Here is a 22,579-nt window from a genome sequence, read left to right on the forward strand (position 1 = left end):
GGTGAACAAAAATTCTTAAATTTAATGTAGTTAAATATATTTTTTGTCTCTGATTTATCCATATTACAGCTTGTTTTAAAAATTCTTCCCTAGCCCCAAATCCTTTAGCCAGATTTTCCTCTAAAATTTTCTAATATTTATCACCATTTCAACCCCAAGCTGAATTTGTCATTTGGCTGAATTTCTTCTGATTTTAAACAGATAGCTGAGAGGAAAATATTTTGGTTCCTTCATAACTAAACATGCTTTTATTCTAACCTCACACTTGATTGGTAATTTGCCTGTGTATAGAACTCTTGGTCAGAAATAATTTTTCTTCAGAATTTTGAAGAATTGCTACATTGCATTTTAGTTCTAACTTGCTGATTTCTGAGTCCTTGTTTTTTTTTTTTAAGATTTTATTTATTCATTTAACAGAGATCAAAAGTAGACAGAGAGGAAGGCAGAGAGAGAGGAGGAAGCAGGCTCCCCGCTGAGTAGAGAGCCTGATGTGGGGCTCAATCCCAGGACCCTGAGATCATGACCTGAGCCGAAGGCAAAGGCTTAACCCACTGAGCCACCCAGGCGCCCCTGAGTCCTTGTTTTAAATTGCTTAATTGAGATATAATTTACATACCACAAAGTTTCAGTCAGTTAAAATATATAGTTGAGTGGTGTTTGGTGTACTCAAGAGTTGGATAATCATTCCCAAATCTAAGTTAGAACATTTTAATCACTGCAGAAAGAAACTTCCTACCCAGTAGTTTCTCTCCATTCCTCATATTCTTGCCAATTTTAGGGAAATACTAATATACTTTTAGTCTCTGCGGATATGCCTGTTCTGGAAATTCAGCATAAATAGAATCTTAAAATATGTGGCCTTTTGTGGGATATTTTTTTCATTAAGCATGATATTTTCAAGTATAATCCACATTGTAGCATGTACAAGTATTTCATTCCTTGTTATAGGAGAAGAACATTCCATTGTGTGGTTATTTTGTTTATACATTTATCAGTTGACAAAGACTCAGGTTTCCCCCTTTTGGCTATTAAGAATAATGCTGCCCTGAACATTCATGTACAAGTGTTTGTGTGGATATATGTTTTCCATTCTTTTTCTATACTTAGGAATGAAATTTCTGGGCTAAATCTCTGTGTTTTGTTTAATATTTTGAGAAATTGCCAAACTGTTTTACAAAGGGGCTGTGACACAACCTCTTTGACCTCAGCCGCAGCTAGAAACATCACCAAAGGCAAGGGAAGCAAGGGCAAAAATGAACTATAGGGACTTCATCAAGATCAAAAGCTTTTGCATAGCAAAAGAAACAGTCAACAAAACCAAAAGACAATTGATAGAATGGTGAGAAGATATTTGCAAATGACACTACAGACAAAGGGCTGATATCCAAGATTTATAAAGAACTCCTGAAACTCAACACCCAAAGAACAAATGATCCAATCAAGAAATGGGCAGAAGACATGAACAGACATTTCTGCAAAGAAGACATCCAGATGGCCAACAGACACATGAAAAAGTGCTCCACATCACTCAGCATCAGGGAAGCACAGGTCAAAACTACAATGAGACACCACCTCACACCAGTCAGAATGGCTAAAATTAACAAGTCAGGAAATGACAGGTGTTGGAGAGGATGCGGAGAAATGGGGAACTCTTCTACACTGTTGGTGGGAATGCATGCTGGTGCAACCACTCTGGAAAACAGCATGGAGGTTCCTCAAAAAGGTGAAAATAGAGCTACCCTGCAACCCAGCAATCATATTACAGGGTGTTTACCCAAAAGATACAAATGCAGTGATCTGAAGGGGCACGTGCACCCGAATGTTTATAACAGCAATGTCCACAATAGCCAAACTATGGAAAGAACCTAGATGTCCATCAACAGATGAATGGATAAAGAAGATGTGGTATATATACACAATGGAATACTATGCAGCCATCAAAAGAAATGAAATCTTGCCATTTGCGACAATGTGGATGGAACTAGAGGGTATCATGCTAAGCGAAATAAGTTAATCAGAAAAAGACAATTATTATATGATCTCTCTGATACGAGGAATTTGAGAGTCAGGGCAGGGGGTTTGAGGGGTAGGGAAGGAAGAAATGAATCAAGATGGGATCATGAGGGAGACAAACCATAAGAGACTTAATCTCACAAAACAAACTGGGGGTTGCTGAGGGTGGGGGAGTGTGGAGAAGGTAGTTAGGTAAAGTTAATATAAAATTGTAAAGATACTGTCTTGGCTATCCCAAAAGCATAGTTTAAAAAGAACTAATGGGAAAATATTTTAGGGTTTAGGGTTACATTCCATTTTTCAAAAGCAGGAAGTTTCAAAAGTAGTACAAAGGAGAAAATTCATAGACTCCCGTGTACCTTCTCTTCACTTAGCTTCCCTAAGTGACATCTCACATAGTAATGATAGTACATTATCAAAACCAGGAAATTTACATTGGCACATTAATATTAAGTGGACGACAGTTTTCACCATTTTTAGAAATCTGCAGGTGTGTTTTTGTAATAGATTTTTGCAGTTGTATCCCCATGTATATATTTGTGTAACTAATGCCACAATCAAGATGCAGAACTCTTTCATCATCACAAAAATTCGTTCATGCTGCCTGTTTGTATTTACCTGTGTCCCTGTGCTATCCTGTAGCAACCACTTGTGTGTTTGTCATTTTTCTAGTTTTATTATTTTGATAATGTTATATAAATATAATCATATAGGATGAAACTGTTAGGGAGAAAAATCTTATGTTCAGTAGCTGGGAGCCTGTGAATTAAACTTACAAAAGACAGATTAACAGGAGAAAAAGCATATAATTTTTATTAATATTTTATGTGCACGAGTATTCAGAGAAAAGAAGTGAAACTTCAGAGTGGTCTAACACCTGGGGGCTTATATACGCTTTTCATAAAGGAAAGACGGTTTGGGCTTTAAGGGATGGTAAAATTTGGGGAAGTAACTAGGGAATATGTGGGGGAACTGATGGAAGATGAGGGTTTTTTTAGTAAGGTTTATGTAAGTAAACTCATCTCAGTTCCTACTCTCTTATCTCAGATGATTAAAAAGTTGATCTCTGCTTCCTAATAGGGGAGAGGGGGACACTTTCACAAAGGGAAATTTATGTCCTGTTTTTAGGGGTTAAGGGGTTAGGGAGAGAACTGACTCTTCATGTATCTGTTGATTCTTCTTAGTTCCCTTATGTGAAAGTAACGTTATTTGGGGTGATATGTCCTAATCCCCTTCATCATAACATTGAGATTAGTTCTCTTCACTGAACATGGTGCTTAATTTGTTAGGTTATTAAATGTATCCGTAGTTGATTTCTTTTTATTTCTGAGTAATCTGCTTTTTTAGTATATTATTGAGATGTAAGAGTTATTTATATATTCTAGATCTAGATCCCTTATCAGATATAAGACTTGAGAATATTTTCTTTTAGTCTGGGAATTGTCCTTTCACTTTTCTTATGATGTTGCTTGAAGTGTAAAATTTATAATTTTAAAGAAGTCTAACTTATTTGTTTTTCTTTTTGTTACACTTCCGTTATATTTAAGAAATCATTAGGCCAAGTCACAAAGGTTTACTTCTTATGTTTTCATCTTCTAAGATTTTATAGCTTTAGTTTTTAAATTTAGATCTATGATTGATTTTGAGTTGATTTTGTATGTGTTGAGAGAGAAGTCCAACTTTCTTCTTTTGAATGTGGATATCCAGTCACCTCAGCACCATTTGTTGAAGATACTCCCTTTTCCCTGTTAAATAATCTTGATGCCTTTATCAGAATAGAAGTTTCTGGGTTCTCAACTTTATTCTATCCTTATGCCAGTACCATATTGTCTTAAGTACTGTAGCTTTTTAATAGATGTACAAATCAGGAGCTGTAATTCTTCTAGCTTTGTTCTTTTCAACATTGTTTTGGCTGTTCTGGGTTCTTTGCATTTCCATATGCACAAGGATTATCTTGTTATTTTCTGCAAAAAGGCAGCTGGGGTTTTTACTAGAGGTTGTGTTGAATCTATAGATTAATTTGAAAAGTACTATCCAGAATATCTTTTCACTTATTTGAGATTTTATTCTTTTAACAATATCTTTTAGTGTACACAAGTCTTATACTTCTTTTGTTAAATTTACTCCTAAGTATTACATTATTTTCATGCTGTTTTGTGAGTTTTTTGCTTTTATAATCTATTGTTCATTCCCAAAATATAAAAATATAATTAAATATTTAAACCTTGCTTAGGTTAATCTATTAGTTTTTTTTTTTTTTAAAGATTTTATTTTTTTTTATTTATTTGACAGACAGAAATCACAAGTAGGCAGAGAGGCAGGCAGAGAGAGAGGAGGAAGCAGGCTCCCTGCTGAGCAGAGAGCCCGATGCAGGGCTCGATCCCAGGACCCTGGGATCATGACCTGAGCCAAAGGCAGAGGCTTTAACCCACTGAGCCACCCAGGCGCCCCATAATCTATTAGTTTTGATAGTTGTTTAGTGGAGTCCTTCAAGTATTCCATATGTAAGATCATGTCATATGTGAATAAATATAAATTTACTTCTTTTTTTCCAATTTGGATATCCTTTTTTTTTCTTTCTTACTGTCCTGATTCAAAATTTCAGTAGTGTTACTGGGTATTTGCCCCAAAGATATAGATGTAGTGAAAAGAAGGGCCATAAGTACCCCAGTGTTCATTGCAGCAATGGCCACAATCGCCAAATTGTGGAAAGAGCCAAGATGCCCTTCAACAGACGAATGGATAAAGAAGATATGGTCCATATATACAATGGAGTATTATGCCTCCATCAGAAAGGATGAATACCCAACTTTTGTATCAACATGGACGAGACTGGAGGAGATTATGCTGAGTGAAAAAGTCAAGCAGAGAAAGTCAACTATCACATGGTTTCACTTACTTGTGGAGCATAAGTAATAACATGAAGGACATTAGGAGAAGGAAAGGAAAAGTGAATTGGGGGAAATTGGAGGGGAAGACGAAGCATGAGAGACTGTGGACTCTGAGAAACAAACTGAGGGTTTTGGAGGGGAGAGGGGTGGGGGGATGAGTGAGCCTCGTGGTGGGTATTAAGGAGGGCACGTATTGCATGGAGCACTGGGTATGGTGATAAACAATGAATCTTGGGACACTGAAAAAATAAAAGAAAATTTTAAAAAAAGAAAAGAAATTTCCGTAGTGTTGAATAAGAGTGGCCAGAGGTCACATCCTTGTCTTATTCCTGATATTAGTGGGAAATCTTGCAGGTTTTTTTTTTTAATCATTAAGCATAATGTTCTTTTTTTTTTTTAATAGATGCCCTTTTTCTGATTCTTGAGCCTTTGTTTGTGATATCTGTTCTCTATACTTAAGTACCAGAGTTTTATAGGATCTGTCTAGAAACTCTTTTGTTGGGTCTTGAGTCTACTTCATCTATTTTATTGACTTTTCATCTTGTTTTGTTTTGATTTATAAGAAATAATCTCTCCTACTTCCTCATCTCTAAATCTGTTATTAGTGAAAAATCTTGAAGTCATCCTTAATTTCTGCTTTCTCATACATTCCCCATTTGGTCCATCAGCAAGTTACATTGGCTGTACTGTAAAATGATATCCAGAATCTCACTGTTTTGTTTTGTTTTGTTTTGTTTTTGTAAAGATTTTATTTACTTTTGTATTTGAGAGAGAGAATGAAGGAGCGAGCATGAGAGGGGGAAGGTCAGAGGGAGAAGCAGACTCTCTGCTGAGCAGAAAGCCCGATATGGGACTCGATCCCTGGACCCTGGGATCATGACCTGAGCCAAAGGCAGTCACTTAACCAACTGAGCCACCCAGGTGCCCCAATCTCACTGTGGCAAATTCCTTCCACTGCTATTGCCATGGTATGGATTATTGTAATAGCCTCCTAAAATACTCTCCCTGCTTTTATCCCTGGTCCCTCAAACAGTATTCAATATAGCAACCAGATCATTATTTTAATAAAAATTAATACATAAATATGTATAATATAAAATATATTTTAATATAAAAAAGCTGAATCAGGGGCACCTGGGTGGCTCAGTGGATTAAGCCTCTGCCTTCAGCTCAGGTCATGATCTCAGGGTCCTGGGATGGAGCACCGCATCAGGCTCTCTGTTTAGCGGGGGGTCTGCTTCCCCCTTCCCCTCTGCCAGCCTCTCTGCCTACTTGTGATCTCTCTCTCTCTGTCAAATAAATAAAATCTTTTTAAAAATGCTGAATCATGTTAGTGTTTTCCGGAAAGTTCTTCTTTGTCATTCTTTCTCATTCCCATTAAAAGCCAAAAATTCTGGGGTGCCTGGGTGGCTCAGTGGGTTAGGCGTCTGACTTTGGCTTGGGTCATGATCCGGGGATCCTGGGATGGAGCCCTGTGTCAGGTGTGTTGGCATCTTGCTCAGTGGGGAGTCTGCTCCTCCCTCTTCTTGTCTCCCACCCTTCCCCCAGTTGCTCATGCTCGCTCTCTCTCAAATAAATAAATAAAATCTTAAAAAAAAAAAAAAAAGGCCAAAAATTCTTTCATTTCCTAGAGGGTGTATGTAAGTACCATGACTTCCTCCTCTGTCTCTGACTTGGTCTACCATTTATCCTCTGTTTATCCCACTCCAGCCTTCCTGATTTATTATTTATTTGTCAGAGAGAAAGAACAGCAGGCAGAGCAAGAAGCAGACTCCCTGCTGAGTAGGGAGCCTGATGTGGGACTCAATCCCAGGACTCCGGGATCACGACCTGAGCCGAAAGCAGACGCTTGGCTGACTGAGCCACCCAGGCGTCCCAACTGATTTATTTAATATATCTCGTTCATCAACAAGATTCCTGCCTCCCAAACTGTGTGTTTGCTCTTCTCTCTGAGTAGAGTGCTCTTTTTCCAGATAACTGCTTGATTTGCTTTTTTATCTCCTTCACATCTCTGTTTAAATGGAGTCTTACTCATGGGGCTTCTCCTGACTTCCCTATTAAAGTCTAGCATCCTGGCATTATTCTTCTATGTTTAAAATTGCTCGTTAGCACCTATTATTCGACATACAATTATTTCTTACGTGTGTGTTTGTTTTTTTTTCTTCTATTTGAATTTAAGTAATTTGAAGATGCTAGAAAAAAATTGGTACTAGTTGGTGCTCAATAAATATTTTTGAATGAGGGGATATATTCTGCATTTTCATTGGTGTTACATTTTTAATTTTTTGGAGATTCTCATTTCTCTGTTTTCTCAATTTTTAAATTTTTCATAGTATCTTTATAGATGCAATATTTTTTTTCTTCTCTAGAAATATTACTGATAGCTTTAAAAAATCTTTTATACTTCAAGTTGTTTATGTCATGATTGTTTTGGTCTCCGTTTCATGCTAGGGGCTTTCCTCTGATGTCTAGTGAACCATGGTCAACTGTTCATATTCATATAGAAACACTAAAAAGCTAATTGGAATCTGATTAATTGGGTGTCTAATGTCTAATGTCTGGAACATACCAGTATATCTTTGGGTCTTTCCTCCTAGACTGGTCAGATTCCACACAAAAGTTTATTTTAATTTTCTTGTTGGAGCATATAGTCCCAGCTGCCAGCATTCTGGAGCCAGTAGGGTAAGAGGACTGGCAATCTATTTTCAGTATTTTCTTTTTTTAAAGATTTTATTTATTTATTTGTCAGAGAGAGAAAGAGAGAGAGACACAGAGCACAAGCAGGGGGAGCAGCAGAAAGAGGCAGAAGCAGACGGCCCACTGAGCATGGAGACTGATATGGGACTTGATCCCAGGACCCTGGGATCATGATCTGAGCCAAAGGCAGACACTTAACCAACTAAGCCACCCAGGAGTCCTATCTTCAGTATTTTCTTTGACTTTTGTAAAGTATAATTATCCCCAGTTGTGCCTGGTGCTTTCTAGTTCTTGGACTTTCTCTTTCATCCTCTTACTTAGATAAAGGAGGAATGGTTATCAGGCTGCATGGAGTTCCAACTGCTTTTAAACTGACTTTCAACTAGTGCTCTTGTTCTTAACCCACATTTCCACCACTTCCACAGGTACCTGGTGCCAGCAGCTCTGGAGTCTTTGGGAGTTTTGTAAATATGGGTGCTTCTCAGTCTTCTTCCACAGCCAGTTTAAGATTGCTTTCTGTAGGAACCTCTGGGTGGCTCAGTTGGTGAAGGGTCTGCCTTCCACTCAGGTCATGATCCCGTGGTGCTGGGATCGAGTCCTAAATCGGGCTCCTTGCTTGGTGGGAAGCCTGCTTCTCCCTCTACTTGTGCGCTCTCTCTGACAAAATCTTTTAAAAAAAGGTTGTTTTCTGTATTCATTTGCTTTCCATATTTCAAAACTGTGTTACTGTTGTCCCTTAGTATATATTTTGTTATTATTAGGTGTTTATTCCCTTAAAAATTATTTTATTAAATGTTCACAGGTTTCTGGAGGAATCCAAATAATGTGGCCAATTTGCTATTTTACCTGGAAAGCCCCTATTAATTCTTCATATTTTAATCACTGATAATTTTATCTGTTTTGTTCACTCCTCTATCTCCAGCAGCTAGAATAGTGCTCAGCCCATAGAAGATGCTTAGTAACCTTGGTAGATACTAGTGAGTGAGTGTGTGACCTCCCAGAAAGAAATTAAATATTCCATAGAATGGAGCAGCCTATTAGGATTATAGATTCCTTCAGTAGTTTTTGGAAGTTCTAAAATCTAACAAAGACAAAAAACATCACATTATGTATTGTACCTTATATTACTTACTGATTGTAAATAATTTAATAGATTCAGAGATATTAGCTATCTTATATGCTCATGTACGTATACATATGTATTTGAATGTACCAGAATCCATAGGAAAGGTTAGTCCAAATTGATTGGTAATCTCTGTTGTAATATAATTTTATGCTGGTTTAGCTTTTTCCTAAATTTTGTCTTTAGTGTGTTTAAAGTTTTAGGTTTTACTTATTTAAGCAATTTGGAGAATGTTAGATATGTCTTGGTTAACTAAAGCAAATTGTACTTATTTGATTTTTGCAGAGATACATTTGATATTGCATGGAATGGCAGAACTGGGATTCGTCAGAGCAGACTATCAAGTAGCACCTCTTTGCTTGATAAAGATGGGATATTTGCTAATTCAGCTAGCAGCAAACTCTTGGAGAGAGCCCATGGAATTCTCATGTTAGTATTGATCAGAAATGTGGATGGCTTTTTATGATTAGTTTATAATTTCTGGCTGAAAAATAAGAGGGATGATGGTGAATCATTTTCATGAGTAGAATTTTGAGCAAAACAAATGAATCAAAGTTGTATTTAAAGCCGTGAATTTCATGCATTAAGAAGCTGGTGGGTGGTTTGTTTGTTTTCATCTCACTAGGAGAATCATGGTTGGATATACTCATGGAGATGATTGTTATTCTTTGACAGACCCTACCTCCAAATAGAGAAAAAAAACTTTTAGCTCCTTTTAGGATTCCCAGTCTTGATCCACAAATGTCCTTTAATTTGAACAGTCCTAAGAAACTGGGCAGTAAAATCCCGTGTAAAATGGTGACTGGGCCTTCCAGAATGTTAGGTACAACAGCCCCTGTTTCTATTATGGTGACTTGAATGTCAGATTTAGGGCCCCATCTCAAAGAAAATTGGCTTTGACTTTTTGTAACTTAGAAGAAGCACTCTGTGAGATGTTTATATAACAATCAAGAGCCTTTCTACCAAACAATAAACTAGAAAGAATCATGGAAAAAAAAATGGTGACTGGGAGCATATATAGTGATACATAACTTTTATCCAGCCTGCCATTCTTCATTACCTGATTATAGGACTGGTTTGAAGACATAAATATAACTATGCAGGGTGGACCAGTAAAAAATTATTAGCTCCCTGTATCCACATATTTCATACACTATTTTTGGACCACTAACTAGATAGATGTATGACTAAATTGGATTCTTTAATCCCTAAGTCAGTGCTTATCAGTGCTATCAATATAAGTCTTGCTATATTATAGACCTGTAAATTAACTCATTTAATCCTCACAACAATTTTAAGAGGTTAGTGGTATTATCATCCTCATTTTACATTATTACATTCTACATATTTTCCATTATCACATTGATGAAACTGAGACTTAGGGAAGTTAAAAATTCTACCCAGGTGGGATTTAGATTTAGGTAGAGTTTAGATTCAATCTCAGGCCTTTCTGACTCCCTAGTTCATGTTCATAAGCCTTGAGCATTATTTCTTTTCTTTTCTTTTCTTTATCTGTTAAAAAAAAAATCTTGATGTAAATATAATATTGAATCATAAAGAAGGAAAAAAGAGAATTTTTAATTTTTTTAAAAAGATTTTATTTATTTGTTAGAGAGAGATTGCACAAGCAGTGGGAGTAGCAGGCAGAGAGAGAAGCAGATTCCCTGCGGAGCAGGGAGCCGGATGTGGGCCTGATCCCAGGACCTGGGAATCATGACCTGAGCCGAAGGCAGACGCTTAACCAGCTGAGCCACTGAGGCATCCCAAGAATTTTTGATTTCTAAAAGGGAAAAGTCATAAGTTTTTTTAAATAAGTATATTGTAAAAATCCATGAAATTAGGCATCTATTTAAAGTCTTAAAATGGGGGCACCTGGGTGGCTCAGTGGGTTAAAGCCTTTGCCTTCAGCTCAGGTCATGATTCCAAGGTCCTGGGATCAAGCCCCACATCAGGCTCTCTGCTCAGCGGGGAGCCTGCTTCCCGCGCTCCTCTCTCTACCTGCCTCTCTGCCTACTTGTGATCTCTGTCTGTCAAATAAATAAATAAATAAAATATATTTTCTTCAATAAATAAATAAATAAAGTCTTAAAATGACAGAAACAAAGTCTCTATAGATATAAGAAAATGGAACTTTATTAATGTCCAAAAGAAGACAGAATTTCAGTTTTGAATGTACAACATTACATTACTGATTATCAGGCTTAAATCTGTTTATACCAGTATCACAGAGCAGGCATTTCTTTTCTTGTTCTCATTTCCTTGCTTATTATTCATTACCATTTTTCATTAAGGGGCTGCTTAGTTGAGTCAGTCAGTGTGTTCATATAAAGGACCTATATCTTGGAAATGTGTATATAATATATTATTTTAGTAGAGACTGGAAATTATTCATATGTACAGTAGTTTTTTCTAATAGTTTCTTATTTTTCAAATGTAATGATTTGTATAGGAGAAACAAAAATTTCAAGTCCAAGCCTGGCCTTCCAAAGGTGAGTATTATGAAAAACTTTTTTCTCTTTGTGCCTTACACCCTATTTATTTTTTTATTCCTCATGCAAACAGTCTGTATAAATAATAAAAGATAAGCAATACCTTATTTGTACACAAGATAGGGATTAATTTTGTGTAATTAGTTAAATCCATTTTAGAAATAACACTGGATGTTAGGGAATGGCTAGGTTTAATGGTTCAGGTAAATATTTGTGATATATCTCGTATTCTAGTGTTTGAAAAACATCTGAATTATAAATATTAATTTTTGTTGAGTAATTGTACCTTTACACCTTTTCTTGTATCCTTAAGCCAGGTTAAGGTCAGATTTTGAATTTTACCTGATTTTAAATAATTTCTAATTAGTACTTACCTAACTCATTATCATTTAGCACTAGTCAGCCAAGTTTTTCTGTAAAGGTCCAGATAAGCTCACGGAACTCTAGTTTTTGTTAACTACTTAACTGTGCTATAATGCAGCTATAGATAATATGTAACTGAGTAGCACAAATGCAGCTATAGATAATATGTAACTGAGTAAATGTGACTATATTCCAGTAAATCTTTATTTTTGGACATTGAAATTTGAATTTCACATAATTTATCACATGTCATTAAATATTATTTTAGTGTTTTTTTCAACCATATAAACCATATAAAAACAGTGGATAGGATTTGGCCCATGGCTTTAATTTTCCTACCATGAGCTACATAGTAGATTTTTGGATGGCATTCCAAAAATATTGAGGTTACTAAAGGAAGAAAAATCTGTTTCTTTCTCTTGTACCATCCCAAAGAAGGAAATCTGTCACTTGTCACCTTTTTTGATGAATTCCAAAATTAAAAAAAAAACTGAGAAAGAACTCTTTATTCTCACAATTCTCTAGTTTAAAAAACAAACAAACAAACAAATATGAGGTTATTATTTCTTCTACTTAAAGTCTCTTAGGTTTCCAAAGAAAATGTAATGCACTACTTATGTGGTTTCTGGTAGTGGTAGATTTTTTTTTTTAAGATTTTTATTTATTTATTTGAGAGAGAGAATGAAAGAGAGAGAGCATGAGAGCGGGGAGGGTCAAAGGGAGAATCAGTGGCCTAATGCAGGACTCGATCCCAGGACCCGGGACCATGATCTGAGCTGAAGGCAGACTCTCAACCAACTGAGCCACCCAGGTGCCCAGCAGATACTGTTTGAAACCACGAAGCACAAAGAAAATTTATGTTAAGTCGTTTGTAATTATACTCTTGTCATGAAAAGATTTTATGTAAAGAAAAAGGATACTGCTTTATCATCAAACATCTTATCATTTGTGTCTCTTTTTCCTTCACTGTCTCTTTAGTCTTTTGTTTTTGTTTCAAGTTTTTATTTAAATTCTAGTTAGTTAACATGCAGCGTAATATTGGTTTCAGGGGTAGAAATTAGGGATTCATCACTTATATAGAACACCCAGCGCTCATCACAAGTGCCCTCCTTAATACCTACCCCCCACTCACCTCCCTCCATCAGTTTGTTCTCTATAGTTAATATATAGTTCTCTATAGTTAATAGTCTCTTATGGTTTGCCTCTCCCCTCCTTTTTCTTCTTCCCCTACACCGTTTTGTTTCTTAAATTACACATGAGTGAAATTGTATGGTATTTGTCTTTCTCTGACTTATTTCATTCTAGCTGTATCCATGTTGTTGCATATGGCAAGATTTCATTCTTTTTGATGGCTGAGTAATATCATTGTGTGTGTGTATATATATATACATGTATATATATACAGACACACACTATATATATATATATATCGCATTTTCTTTATCCATTCATGAGTTGATGGACATTTGGCTTCTTTCCAAAATTGGCCTTTTAGTATTTTGAATGCCACCACAGGGCCTAGCTATTTCTACCATTCTTTTTACTCTCCTCAAATGAATAACTTCTCTTTAAACTTCATATGGTTTAAAAATATTCATGTTGGCTACACCTGAAATAATAAATTCTATTCAGTTATCAGTCACAGGAATCTCTTCTATTTCTCTATTTTTATTGATGTATAATTTATATACAGTGTTGTACTAGTTTCAGGTTTACAACATGTTGATTCATTGATTCTCTTCGTTACTCAATGCTCATCACCTGTCACCAACAACGTTATTATAATGTTACTGACTATATTCCCTATGCTGTACTTTTCATCTATGTCACTTTTTAATTTTAAAATTAGAAGTTTGTATTTCTTAATCCCCCCTATTTCACCCCTTCCCTCCAAAAACAATCACTTTTTTTTTTTTTTTCTGTATGAGTCTGTTCATTCATTTTGTTTTCTGGATTTCACATATAAGTGAAATCATATGGTATTTGTCTTTCTCTGTCTTAACTTCACTTAGCATAATACCCTCTTGATCTATCCATGTTGTCACAGATGCCTAGATCTCATTCTTTTTTATGGCTGAGTAATGGCCCTATTGTGTATATGTGTGTGTTTGAATACATATACCTTACCTCTTCTTCATCCATTCATTTGTTGATTGACTGTTGGATTGCTTCCACATCTTGGCTGTTGTAAATAATGTTGCAATAAACGTAGGGGTGTGTATATGTCTGAATTAGTGTTTTCATTTTCTTTGGGTAAATACTGAGTAGTGGAATTATTGAATCATATGGTATTTCTATTTTTAAATTATGAGGAACCTGCATACTATTTTTCATAGTGGCTGTACCAATTTAGGTTCCACCAATAGTGCATGAGGGTTTCCTTTTCTCCACATACTCACTAACACTTGTTATTTCTTGTCTTTCTGATGCTAGCCATTCTGATAGGTATAAGGTGCTATGTCACTGTGGTTTTGATTTGTATTTCCTTGGTAATGAGTGATTTTGAGCATTTCTTCCTGTGTCTATAAACCATCTGTATGTCTTCTTTGGAAAATGTCTCTTTGGTTCTCTGCCCATTTTTTTTTTTTAAAGATTTTATTTATTTATTTGACAGACAGAGATCACAAGTAGGCAGAGAGGCAGGCAGAGAGAGAGGGAGTAGGAAGCAGGCTCCCCACCGAGCAGAGAGCCCGATGCGGGGCTCGATCCCAGGACCCTAGGATCATGACCTGAGCCGAAGGCAGAGGCCTCAACCCACTGAGCCACCCAGGCGCCCCTCTCTGCCCATTTTTAAATTGCTTCATTTTTATTAACCCCTTATTGGATATATCATTTGCAGATATCTTCTCCCATTTATTTTGTTGCCTTTTCATTTGGTTGATGGTTTCCTTTACTGTGCAAAGGCTTTTTATTTTGATGTAGTTCTAGTATTTATTTTTGCTTTTGTTTCCCTTACCTAAGGAGACATATCTTGAAAAATGTTGCTAAGGCTGGTGTTCAGAGGGATTACTGCTTATGTTTTTTTCTAGGGTTTTTATGGTTTCGGGTCTCACATTTAGGTCTTTAATCCAATTTGAGTTTACTTTTGAGTATGGTGTGAGAAAGTGGTCCAGTTTCATTCTTTTGTGTGTAGCTGTTCAATTTTCCCAATAACTTTTATTGAAGAGATCTTTCCGCATTGTATATTCTTGTCTTCTTTGTCACAGATTGATCATGTAAGCGTGGGTTTATTTCTGGGCTCTGTATTCTGTTCCATTGACTTTATGTCTGTTTTGGTGCCAATACCATAGTTTTGATTAATACAACTTGGTAGTATATCTTGAAATCTGGGATTTTGATACCTCCAGTTTTGTTCTTCATTTTTCAAGTTGCTTTGGCTATTCAGGGTCTTTTGTGGTTCCTTACCAATTGTAAGATTATTTTTCTACTTATGTGAAAAATGCTTTTGGTATTTTGATAGGGATTGCATTGAATCTGTAGATTGCTTTGGGTAATATGGGCATTCTAACAAATATTAACTCTTCTAATCCTTGAGCATGGAATATGTTTCCATTTATTTGTCATCTTTAGTTTCTTTCATCAGTGTATTTTAGTTTTCATAGTACAGGTCTTTAACCTTCTTGATTAAGTTTATTCAAAGGTATTTTAATCTATTTGGTACAATTGCAAATGGAACTGTTTTCTTAATTTCTCTTTCTGCTATTCATTATTAGTGTATAGAAACAACAGATTTTTGTATATTTTGTATTCTGTAACCATTGCATTTATTATTTCTAATAGTTTTGTGTTAGTCTTTAGAGTTTTTTATGTATAATATTATGTCATCTGCTAACAGTATCAGTTTAACTTCCTCTTTACTAACATGGCTGCCTCTTATATTTTTGTTTTTGTTGTCTGACTGCTGGAGCTAGGACATCCAGTACTATGTTGAATAAAAATGACAAGAGGAAAGCAATGGATATCCTTGTCTTGTTTCTGATTATATGGTATTTTGTCAGAGTAGTTGCAAATATTTTTCTGTGTCAGTAAATTCAGGTTACAGTATATTTATGAACTGTATAGTATTTAGTTTTGTGGCTAAAGCAGACTTTATGAAAATAATTCTGTATAATTGTATATCTGTTATTTTTCACTGTTTTTTTGAAGTACATTGTCAGAAATAACTTTCAGATCTTCTTTGATAATCTCCTTAAATAAATACCTGTAAGTGAAGTTGTTTATTGGGAAAGTTATACTGATTTACATTCCTAAGAACAGTGCATAAATATGTCTGTTTGTTCGCAATCTCGCAAATACTAGCTTTTGTTAGGCTTTGTTATGTTGCCAATCTGATATGCAGAAATTCTATTCTTTTTTTCAGAAAATCTGTTTTTTTTAAAGGTTTTATTTATTTGAAAGTGAGAAAGCAAGAATAAGCTGGGGGAAGGGGTAGGGAGAGAGGGAGAAGCACAGATTCTCCACTGAGCAGGGAGCCCCAGTGGCAGGCCTTGATCTCTGAGATTAGAACCTGAGCTGAAAGCAGATGTTTAACCGACTGAGCCACCCAGGTGCCCCAGAAAATCTCTTTAAAAGAAATATACTTTTCTTTGATTATAAGTCAGATTGAATGATTGTCATTATGTTATTTGTCATTTGTGCTTTATTTGAGAATCAGCTCTTTCAGGTCTTTTGTTCATTTATAATTGTGGGATGAGTTTTTAAAGGAATTTTTCTAGTTCTTATGTATAGATAATAAGTATTTGTCATTGTTGGAAAAATTTTATTTAGTTGCATTTGTTAAAATATGTATTATACTTGTTGCCACGTGAAGGTTTATATTTTTAAGTGTTTATATTGTCAAAATTAATATTTTTTAGACTTAAATTTGTCATGTTTTTAACTCAGTTCTGTGCTTCTCATACAATAAAATTTTTAGTACTTTTTGAATAACCTTATATAGTTGTACATATGTACAGATACATTCATTCTTTCCATGGCCAGACTCACTGCCATAAATATGGTATGATTTTAAAATTGTGAATGGCTACAAAAGCTCTCAAATACTTCATTAATATCCTATTTTATAGGGACGCCTGGGTGGCTCAGTTGGTTAAGCGGCTGCCTTCGGCTCAGGTCATGATCCCAGCGTCCTGGGATCGAGTCCCACATCGGGCTCCTTGCTCGGCAGGGAGCCTGCTTCTCCCTCTGCCTCTGCCTACCACTCTGTCTGCCTGTGCTCGCTCTCTCTCTCTCTCTAACAAATAAATAAATTTAAAAAAAAAAAATTTAAAAAAAAAAAATATCCTATTTTATATTCTTTTTTTTTTTTTTAAAGATTTTATTTATTTATTTTGTCAGAGAGAGAGAGGGAGAGAGAGCGAGCGAGCACAGGCAGAGGCAGAGGGAGAAGCAGGCTCCCCGCCAAGCAAGGAGCCCGATGTGGGACTCGATCCCAGGACGCTGGGATCATGACCTGAGCCGAAGGCAGCTGCTTAACCAACTGAGCCACCCAGGCGTCCCCCTATTTTATATTCTTTAGTTGCTTTATGTATAACTCCTATCTTATTATTGTAAGATTAGTAATTAGTATATCGGGATTATGGTTGATAGGGTTGATGTTTTGTTTTGTTTTTCTCTGTGTATTTATGGTTTATGTGCGTAGCCCTTAGATTGAATTTAATTTATTGTCTGTGAATCAGGATTCAGTTACAGATAATAATAGTAACTGTGGATATTTTTAAGTAGAAAAGGACTTAATTCAAAGAGGCACTTACAAAATCATTAGAAGTCTTGGAGTTTCTAAGTGCAGTGCCGAACTGACTCCTGCTGTAATCAGCTAGGAAAGTAGGAAACTGCTATTCTAGCTGCTGCTTCCAGGCACACACTACCTGTAGTAGATCCAGGAATCAGAAAGGAGCTGCTCCAACTATTGGCTCCAGGGCTAAGGTGCATTTACTCAGAGTTTCAGTGACAACACAAATTCCCTGTACTCTGCCTCTCAACTCATAAGGGTAGTACCTGGACTTTGGGATCACAAAAAAGCTAAAGTATTTTGATGTGCCTGCTTGTCAGAAGAAACAGAAGCTCGTAATCAAAGTCTCTGGTTCAGTTATATCTTTCTAGTTTCACATGTGGGATTTTAAATGATAAGCTTAAATTGCATCTGGAGCCCAGATGCAAGAGAGTTTGAGAAATGCAGTTTTCTTTTTATTTGGAAAGCTTCTGCAGGAAAACAGGAGGAAGATGGATGGATGTTGAATATCCAATCTCTCATATTCATCATAGTCATTATACATAGGTGATAATGAAAACTGGATTATAACTTTGTTTTTCCTGTTCTTTGATTAATTTATGTGAGGAATATGATTTTTCTTGCTTCTTTTTAGCACTTGCTAGAGGTAAATTCTTTAAAGCACCTGACAAGACTGACGCTACAGGATCGCATCACCAAGTCTCTTCTTCATTTGCACAAGAAGAAAAAGCCTCCCAGTATCAGTGCCCAGTTTCAGGTTATTTCTTATTTTACCTTTTTATTTTAAAAAAAGGGCTGTCTTTAGAGGACTCTATTTCATTCAGAATGACATTGAAAAGTCAAGATGATCTGCAAGATACCTGAATGGAAGATGATACATATGACTTAAAAGCCATATTATAGTGGTCATTTTGGAGAGAACTAACAGGGGTTGAAAAGTCAGCTATCTCTCTTTTTCATCCCTTTATGTGTGGGTGGTGGATATCCCAAAGAGTACTTCATTGTTTTCAGTGTGAGGAGACAGGCAGCAGAAAACTGATACTATAAATAAAACCTGCCTTTAAGCCCTACTGCCCAGATACAGTCACTGTTAACATAATGTGTATTTTTTTTCTATATACATTTTAAACTTCATGCTACTCCCATTTATATTTAACGAAATGGGATTGCTGGTATTTTCTGGTTTTATTTTAGTTTTATATACATAGAAATCCATTTCCTTTTATTGTGACTGGGCATTTGGCAATAAATGTGATCATAATAAATCAAATAACAATTATATAACTGTCAAGCTGACTTTTATTCTTTGAACATATATCTGTGTCTTAAGTTTTCTATAATACTTATATATTAGCCTTATAATAAGAGGAAAAGATATCTAAAAAGGATTATTTTTTCAAAGATAGTTTGTTTATAGCAGCAGGAGGCTGATTGGTGGTTTCCTAGGGCTGTGAGCAGGAGCAGTTATTAGTTGCATTGGGCAGGAGGGAAATTTTTGGGCTGATAGAAGATTTTTACATCTCACTTGTAGTGATGTTTGTACAGTTATATCAACTTAATAAAGATCATTGCTATATATACACTATAATGGGTATGTTTTTATATTATTTAAATTGTATTTCAATAAAATTGTTAAAAAACAAAATCTCACTATTAAGAGAATGAAAAGGCAAGCTGCAAGGTATGAAAATATACTAGCAATACAACTTAAAAAGGCCTTGTATGTGGAATATATGAAGAACCACAAATCAATTTTTTAAAAAGACAGATACCCTAATTGAAATGGGCAAAAGTCTTGAATAGCCAAAACTTGTCTGATCTCAAAAGTTGTAATCCACAAAGCCAGTGAGCCTATTAAATACCTGCCCAACATTATTAGTCATCAGAGAAATGCAAATTAATACACCTTTGCTTGCACGGCTGGAATAAAAAAAGACTGATTATACAAAGTGTTCACAGGGATGTGGAGCAACCAGAACTTTTATACACTGCTATTGAAATATAAACTAATGCAGGTATTTGGAAAACAGTTGAAGGATATGTAGAAGAATGCCCATAGCAACTTTATTCATAATAGCCCAAATTGGAACAAATAAATTTCCATCTTCAATGGGTTATTTAGTTGTGGTATAATCATATAAAGGATCACTACTATATAGCACTGAAAATGTGCAAAATATAATTATATGCAACAAATACAAACTAGTACATAGTGTGTCTTGGGTTTTATGTGAGGTCATAGAGCAGGCAAAACTAACTTACCATCTTAGAAGTCAGGATAATGGTTACCCTTGGTTCAGGTGTGGAGGTAGGTAACTTAGGGATAGTGACTTGCTAAATTCAATGGGATGGGGTAAAGAGGGGCTTCAGAGGTTCTGGTAATATTTTGTTTATTGAGTTGGACTTTGGATACAAGAATATGTTCCTTTTGTGAAAATCTGTCAAACTGTATACTTGTGATTTAAGCGTTTTATTTTATGTATTTTATACTACAATAAACATTTCTGAGAAAAAAAGAGCACTTAAAAGTAAAAAAAAAATTATATGTTGCTATAATATATATGACAGTAATAATAGGATTCTATATGATTATAAGGCTTCTAAGTTTTACTTGAAGTCATGAAATACTAACTCTGAGTAGACTGTGACAAGTTAAGTTTGCATATTATAATCCGTAGAGCAGCCACTAAAAAATACTACAAAGAAATATAACAGAGAAGCCAATAGATAAATAGAATACTTATGTTATCTGACCATAACATGGATTTAAACCAGAAATCAATAAAGGAAAGATAATAATCCCCAGATATTTGGAAAATAAAAGGCAGACATCTAAATAATACATGAGTCAAAGAGATTTTTAAAATATTTTAAATGAAAGTGAAATATCAAAGTTTGTGCAGTGTAGCTAAAGCAGTGCTCCAAGGTTCATTGATAACATTAAATGCTTTTAATGAAAGGAAAAAGATCTCAAATCAATAACATAAGCTTCTCTCTTAGGAAACTAGCAAAAGAAAAACATATAACTAATTCCAAAGCAAACAGATGGAATGAAATGATAAAGATAAAAAACAGAAATCAGTGAAATTGAAAACAAAAATAATAGAGAAAAATCAACAAAACCAAAAAGTTGGTTCTTTGATAAGATAAAAAAAAAAAGTTATAAACCTCTAGCTAGATTAATCATAAAAAAAAGAGGTAAAGTACAAATTATCAGTATCAAGAATGAAAGAGGGGACATCACTAGCATGAACACTGAAAGTGGGGGCCTACTAGCTAGTGGATACCCTACTGGAGATTTTCAAAGTTGTTTTAGGAACACATGAATTTGAATAAATGGTTTCATGAAATGTGAAGAAATGTGAAAAATTTATTCTAGACTTATGTTATTCTGTAATATATCTGCAATTTATACTGTTGCCAAAATATCAGCTCTATGATTAAACTACCATCCTTCTCCTTAATTTAATCAGTATGGGAGTATACACAATTCTCTTGAGAAAGAAAGCTCTTTCTGTGTATACCATTGTTTCAGTATAGATTGCCAGCGTTATTATTTTATTTGTAAATTATTTCCTGCCAGTTTGAAATGGGAGAAAATGCTTAATACATTGCTCTGTATTGCAGGCCTCATTAAGCAAGCTGATGGAGACACTTGGTCAAGCAGAACCCTATTTTGTAAAATGCATTCGCTCTAATGCTGAAAAGGTAAAAATGTCTTGTAAATCAGAGCTTCTAGCTCCCCTTACTTCAAACCAGGTTTTACATTTTTTAAGGAGAGTAAGTAGAGGGAAGAGCTATCTATAATCTTTTAAATGAAAACAGTGTTCTGTATTTTCTGTAGGTGCCCTTCTAATTTCTGTACTTACCTGTCTTTTTGGTATTTATATGGGCTTGATTTAGTGTTTCCTAAAAATCTGAGAAGCAAATATGTTATGAAATTCCATCATAAAAAAGAATTTTATGCAAGTTGTTCATACTTATGAGAGAAACATTAATTTGGAGCTCTCTTCATCTGGGTTAATCTTTTTTCCATTTGCTTTGTTTTAGCTGCCATTAAGATTCAATGATGCCTTGGTGCTTCGACAGCTTCGGTACACTGGAATGCTGGAAACAGTTCGAATTCGCCAATCTGGATACAGCTGCAAATATTCTTTCCAGGTTATGCTTTTATAGTGATATTTAAATTATATACACTTAAGTAAGTTATTCCTGTGTCTTGCTTATTTTTTATTTGGGACTCACTTGTTTATTTCTCCTATTTCTTCATTTGCATTCCATCTTTTGTATACAGAATTGAAGAGCGATAGAGAGTACTCACTTCCATTGAATGGCAGCAATCTTATTAAACTTGTGTTGTGATAAAATACAGTTCCTGGCTATTCTCATTTTATCTGAATTTTGCCAGTACTAAGTTTACTCATAACACAGTAGTTCTTGCTACTGATTACTCCAGTAATTGAAATAGTTCAATCAGAACTGTCTAGTTCAAAAGATTCCATTTAGTTTTCTGCAAAGTTACCTCAGCAAAATTTTCTTTCATGGTAAGCTGCCAACAAGGCTTACAGTTATTCTCATCAGCTGTTGTGTATAGAAATTATGGTGAAGATTTTCAGCAGCTGAGCAGGTTCTTTGCTGTTTCTGGGAGAGAAAGCTTCATTCTCAGTTATACTCAGACACCTTTGCATATTTTTCTGCTAAAAATTTCAGTTATTAAATAACTTTTTCTTTGGTCATTAATTTAGCTTTCTCAAAAGGGACCATTAGTTTCTGCTTTTTTCTTCTTCAGTTCCCCTTTGATAACAAAATATGTAGAATTTACCATCTTCTCTCCACCCCCCACCGCCATTTTACAAATTAACTGTAATTTTTTAAATTAAGAAGTAATTTCTTGGTTTTAGTCTGTTTAAAAGATGAGGAAAGGATCAATAAAAGGACAGTTAGCTGCTTTAGGACCATGTTTACATATAATTTTCTTGTGATTTTACAACATTTTTCTTTTCATTTTTCAGGATTTTGTGAGCCACTTCCATGTACTTCTTCCCCGAAATATTATTCCATCCAAATTTAACATTCAGGATTTCTTCAGGAAAATAAATCTTAATTCAGATAATTACCAAGTTGGAAAATCCATGGTAAATATAATATATACAGTCCTTATCAAATTTGAGTACATTTTTATATTAAAATAATAATGGTAATCTTTCCCCATGAGAATATTTATGAAAAAGTTAGTGTACCAGATATCATAATGGGAAATTGATAGACCACG

At 35.1% G+C, this 22,579-nt stretch overlaps 1 protein-coding gene across 1 annotated transcript in view; it reads left to right on the top strand.

Moving 5' to 3' along the window:
* MYO9A (myosin IXA) overlaps positions 1-22,579 on the top strand; it is a 276,631-nt gene that overhangs the window by 144,458 nt on the left and 109,594 nt on the right. Inside the window, exons 17-22 of the mRNA XM_080807816.1 lie at positions 9,010-9,153; positions 11,174-11,213; positions 17,942-18,064; positions 20,935-21,015; positions 21,358-21,468; positions 22,320-22,442. Coding sequence (XP_080663942.1) covers positions 9,010-9,153; positions 11,174-11,213; positions 17,942-18,064; positions 20,935-21,015; positions 21,358-21,468; positions 22,320-22,442 — 622 coding nt within the window. The remainder of the gene's footprint in view (positions 1-9,009; positions 9,154-11,173; positions 11,214-17,941; positions 18,065-20,934; positions 21,016-21,357; positions 21,469-22,319; positions 22,443-22,579) is intronic.

The sequence above is a fragment of the Martes martes genome (assembly GCF_963455335.1).
Source record: "Martes martes genome assembly, chromosome: 7".
NCBI classification, from domain to species: domain Eukaryota; kingdom Metazoa; phylum Chordata; class Mammalia; order Carnivora; family Mustelidae; genus Martes; species Martes martes.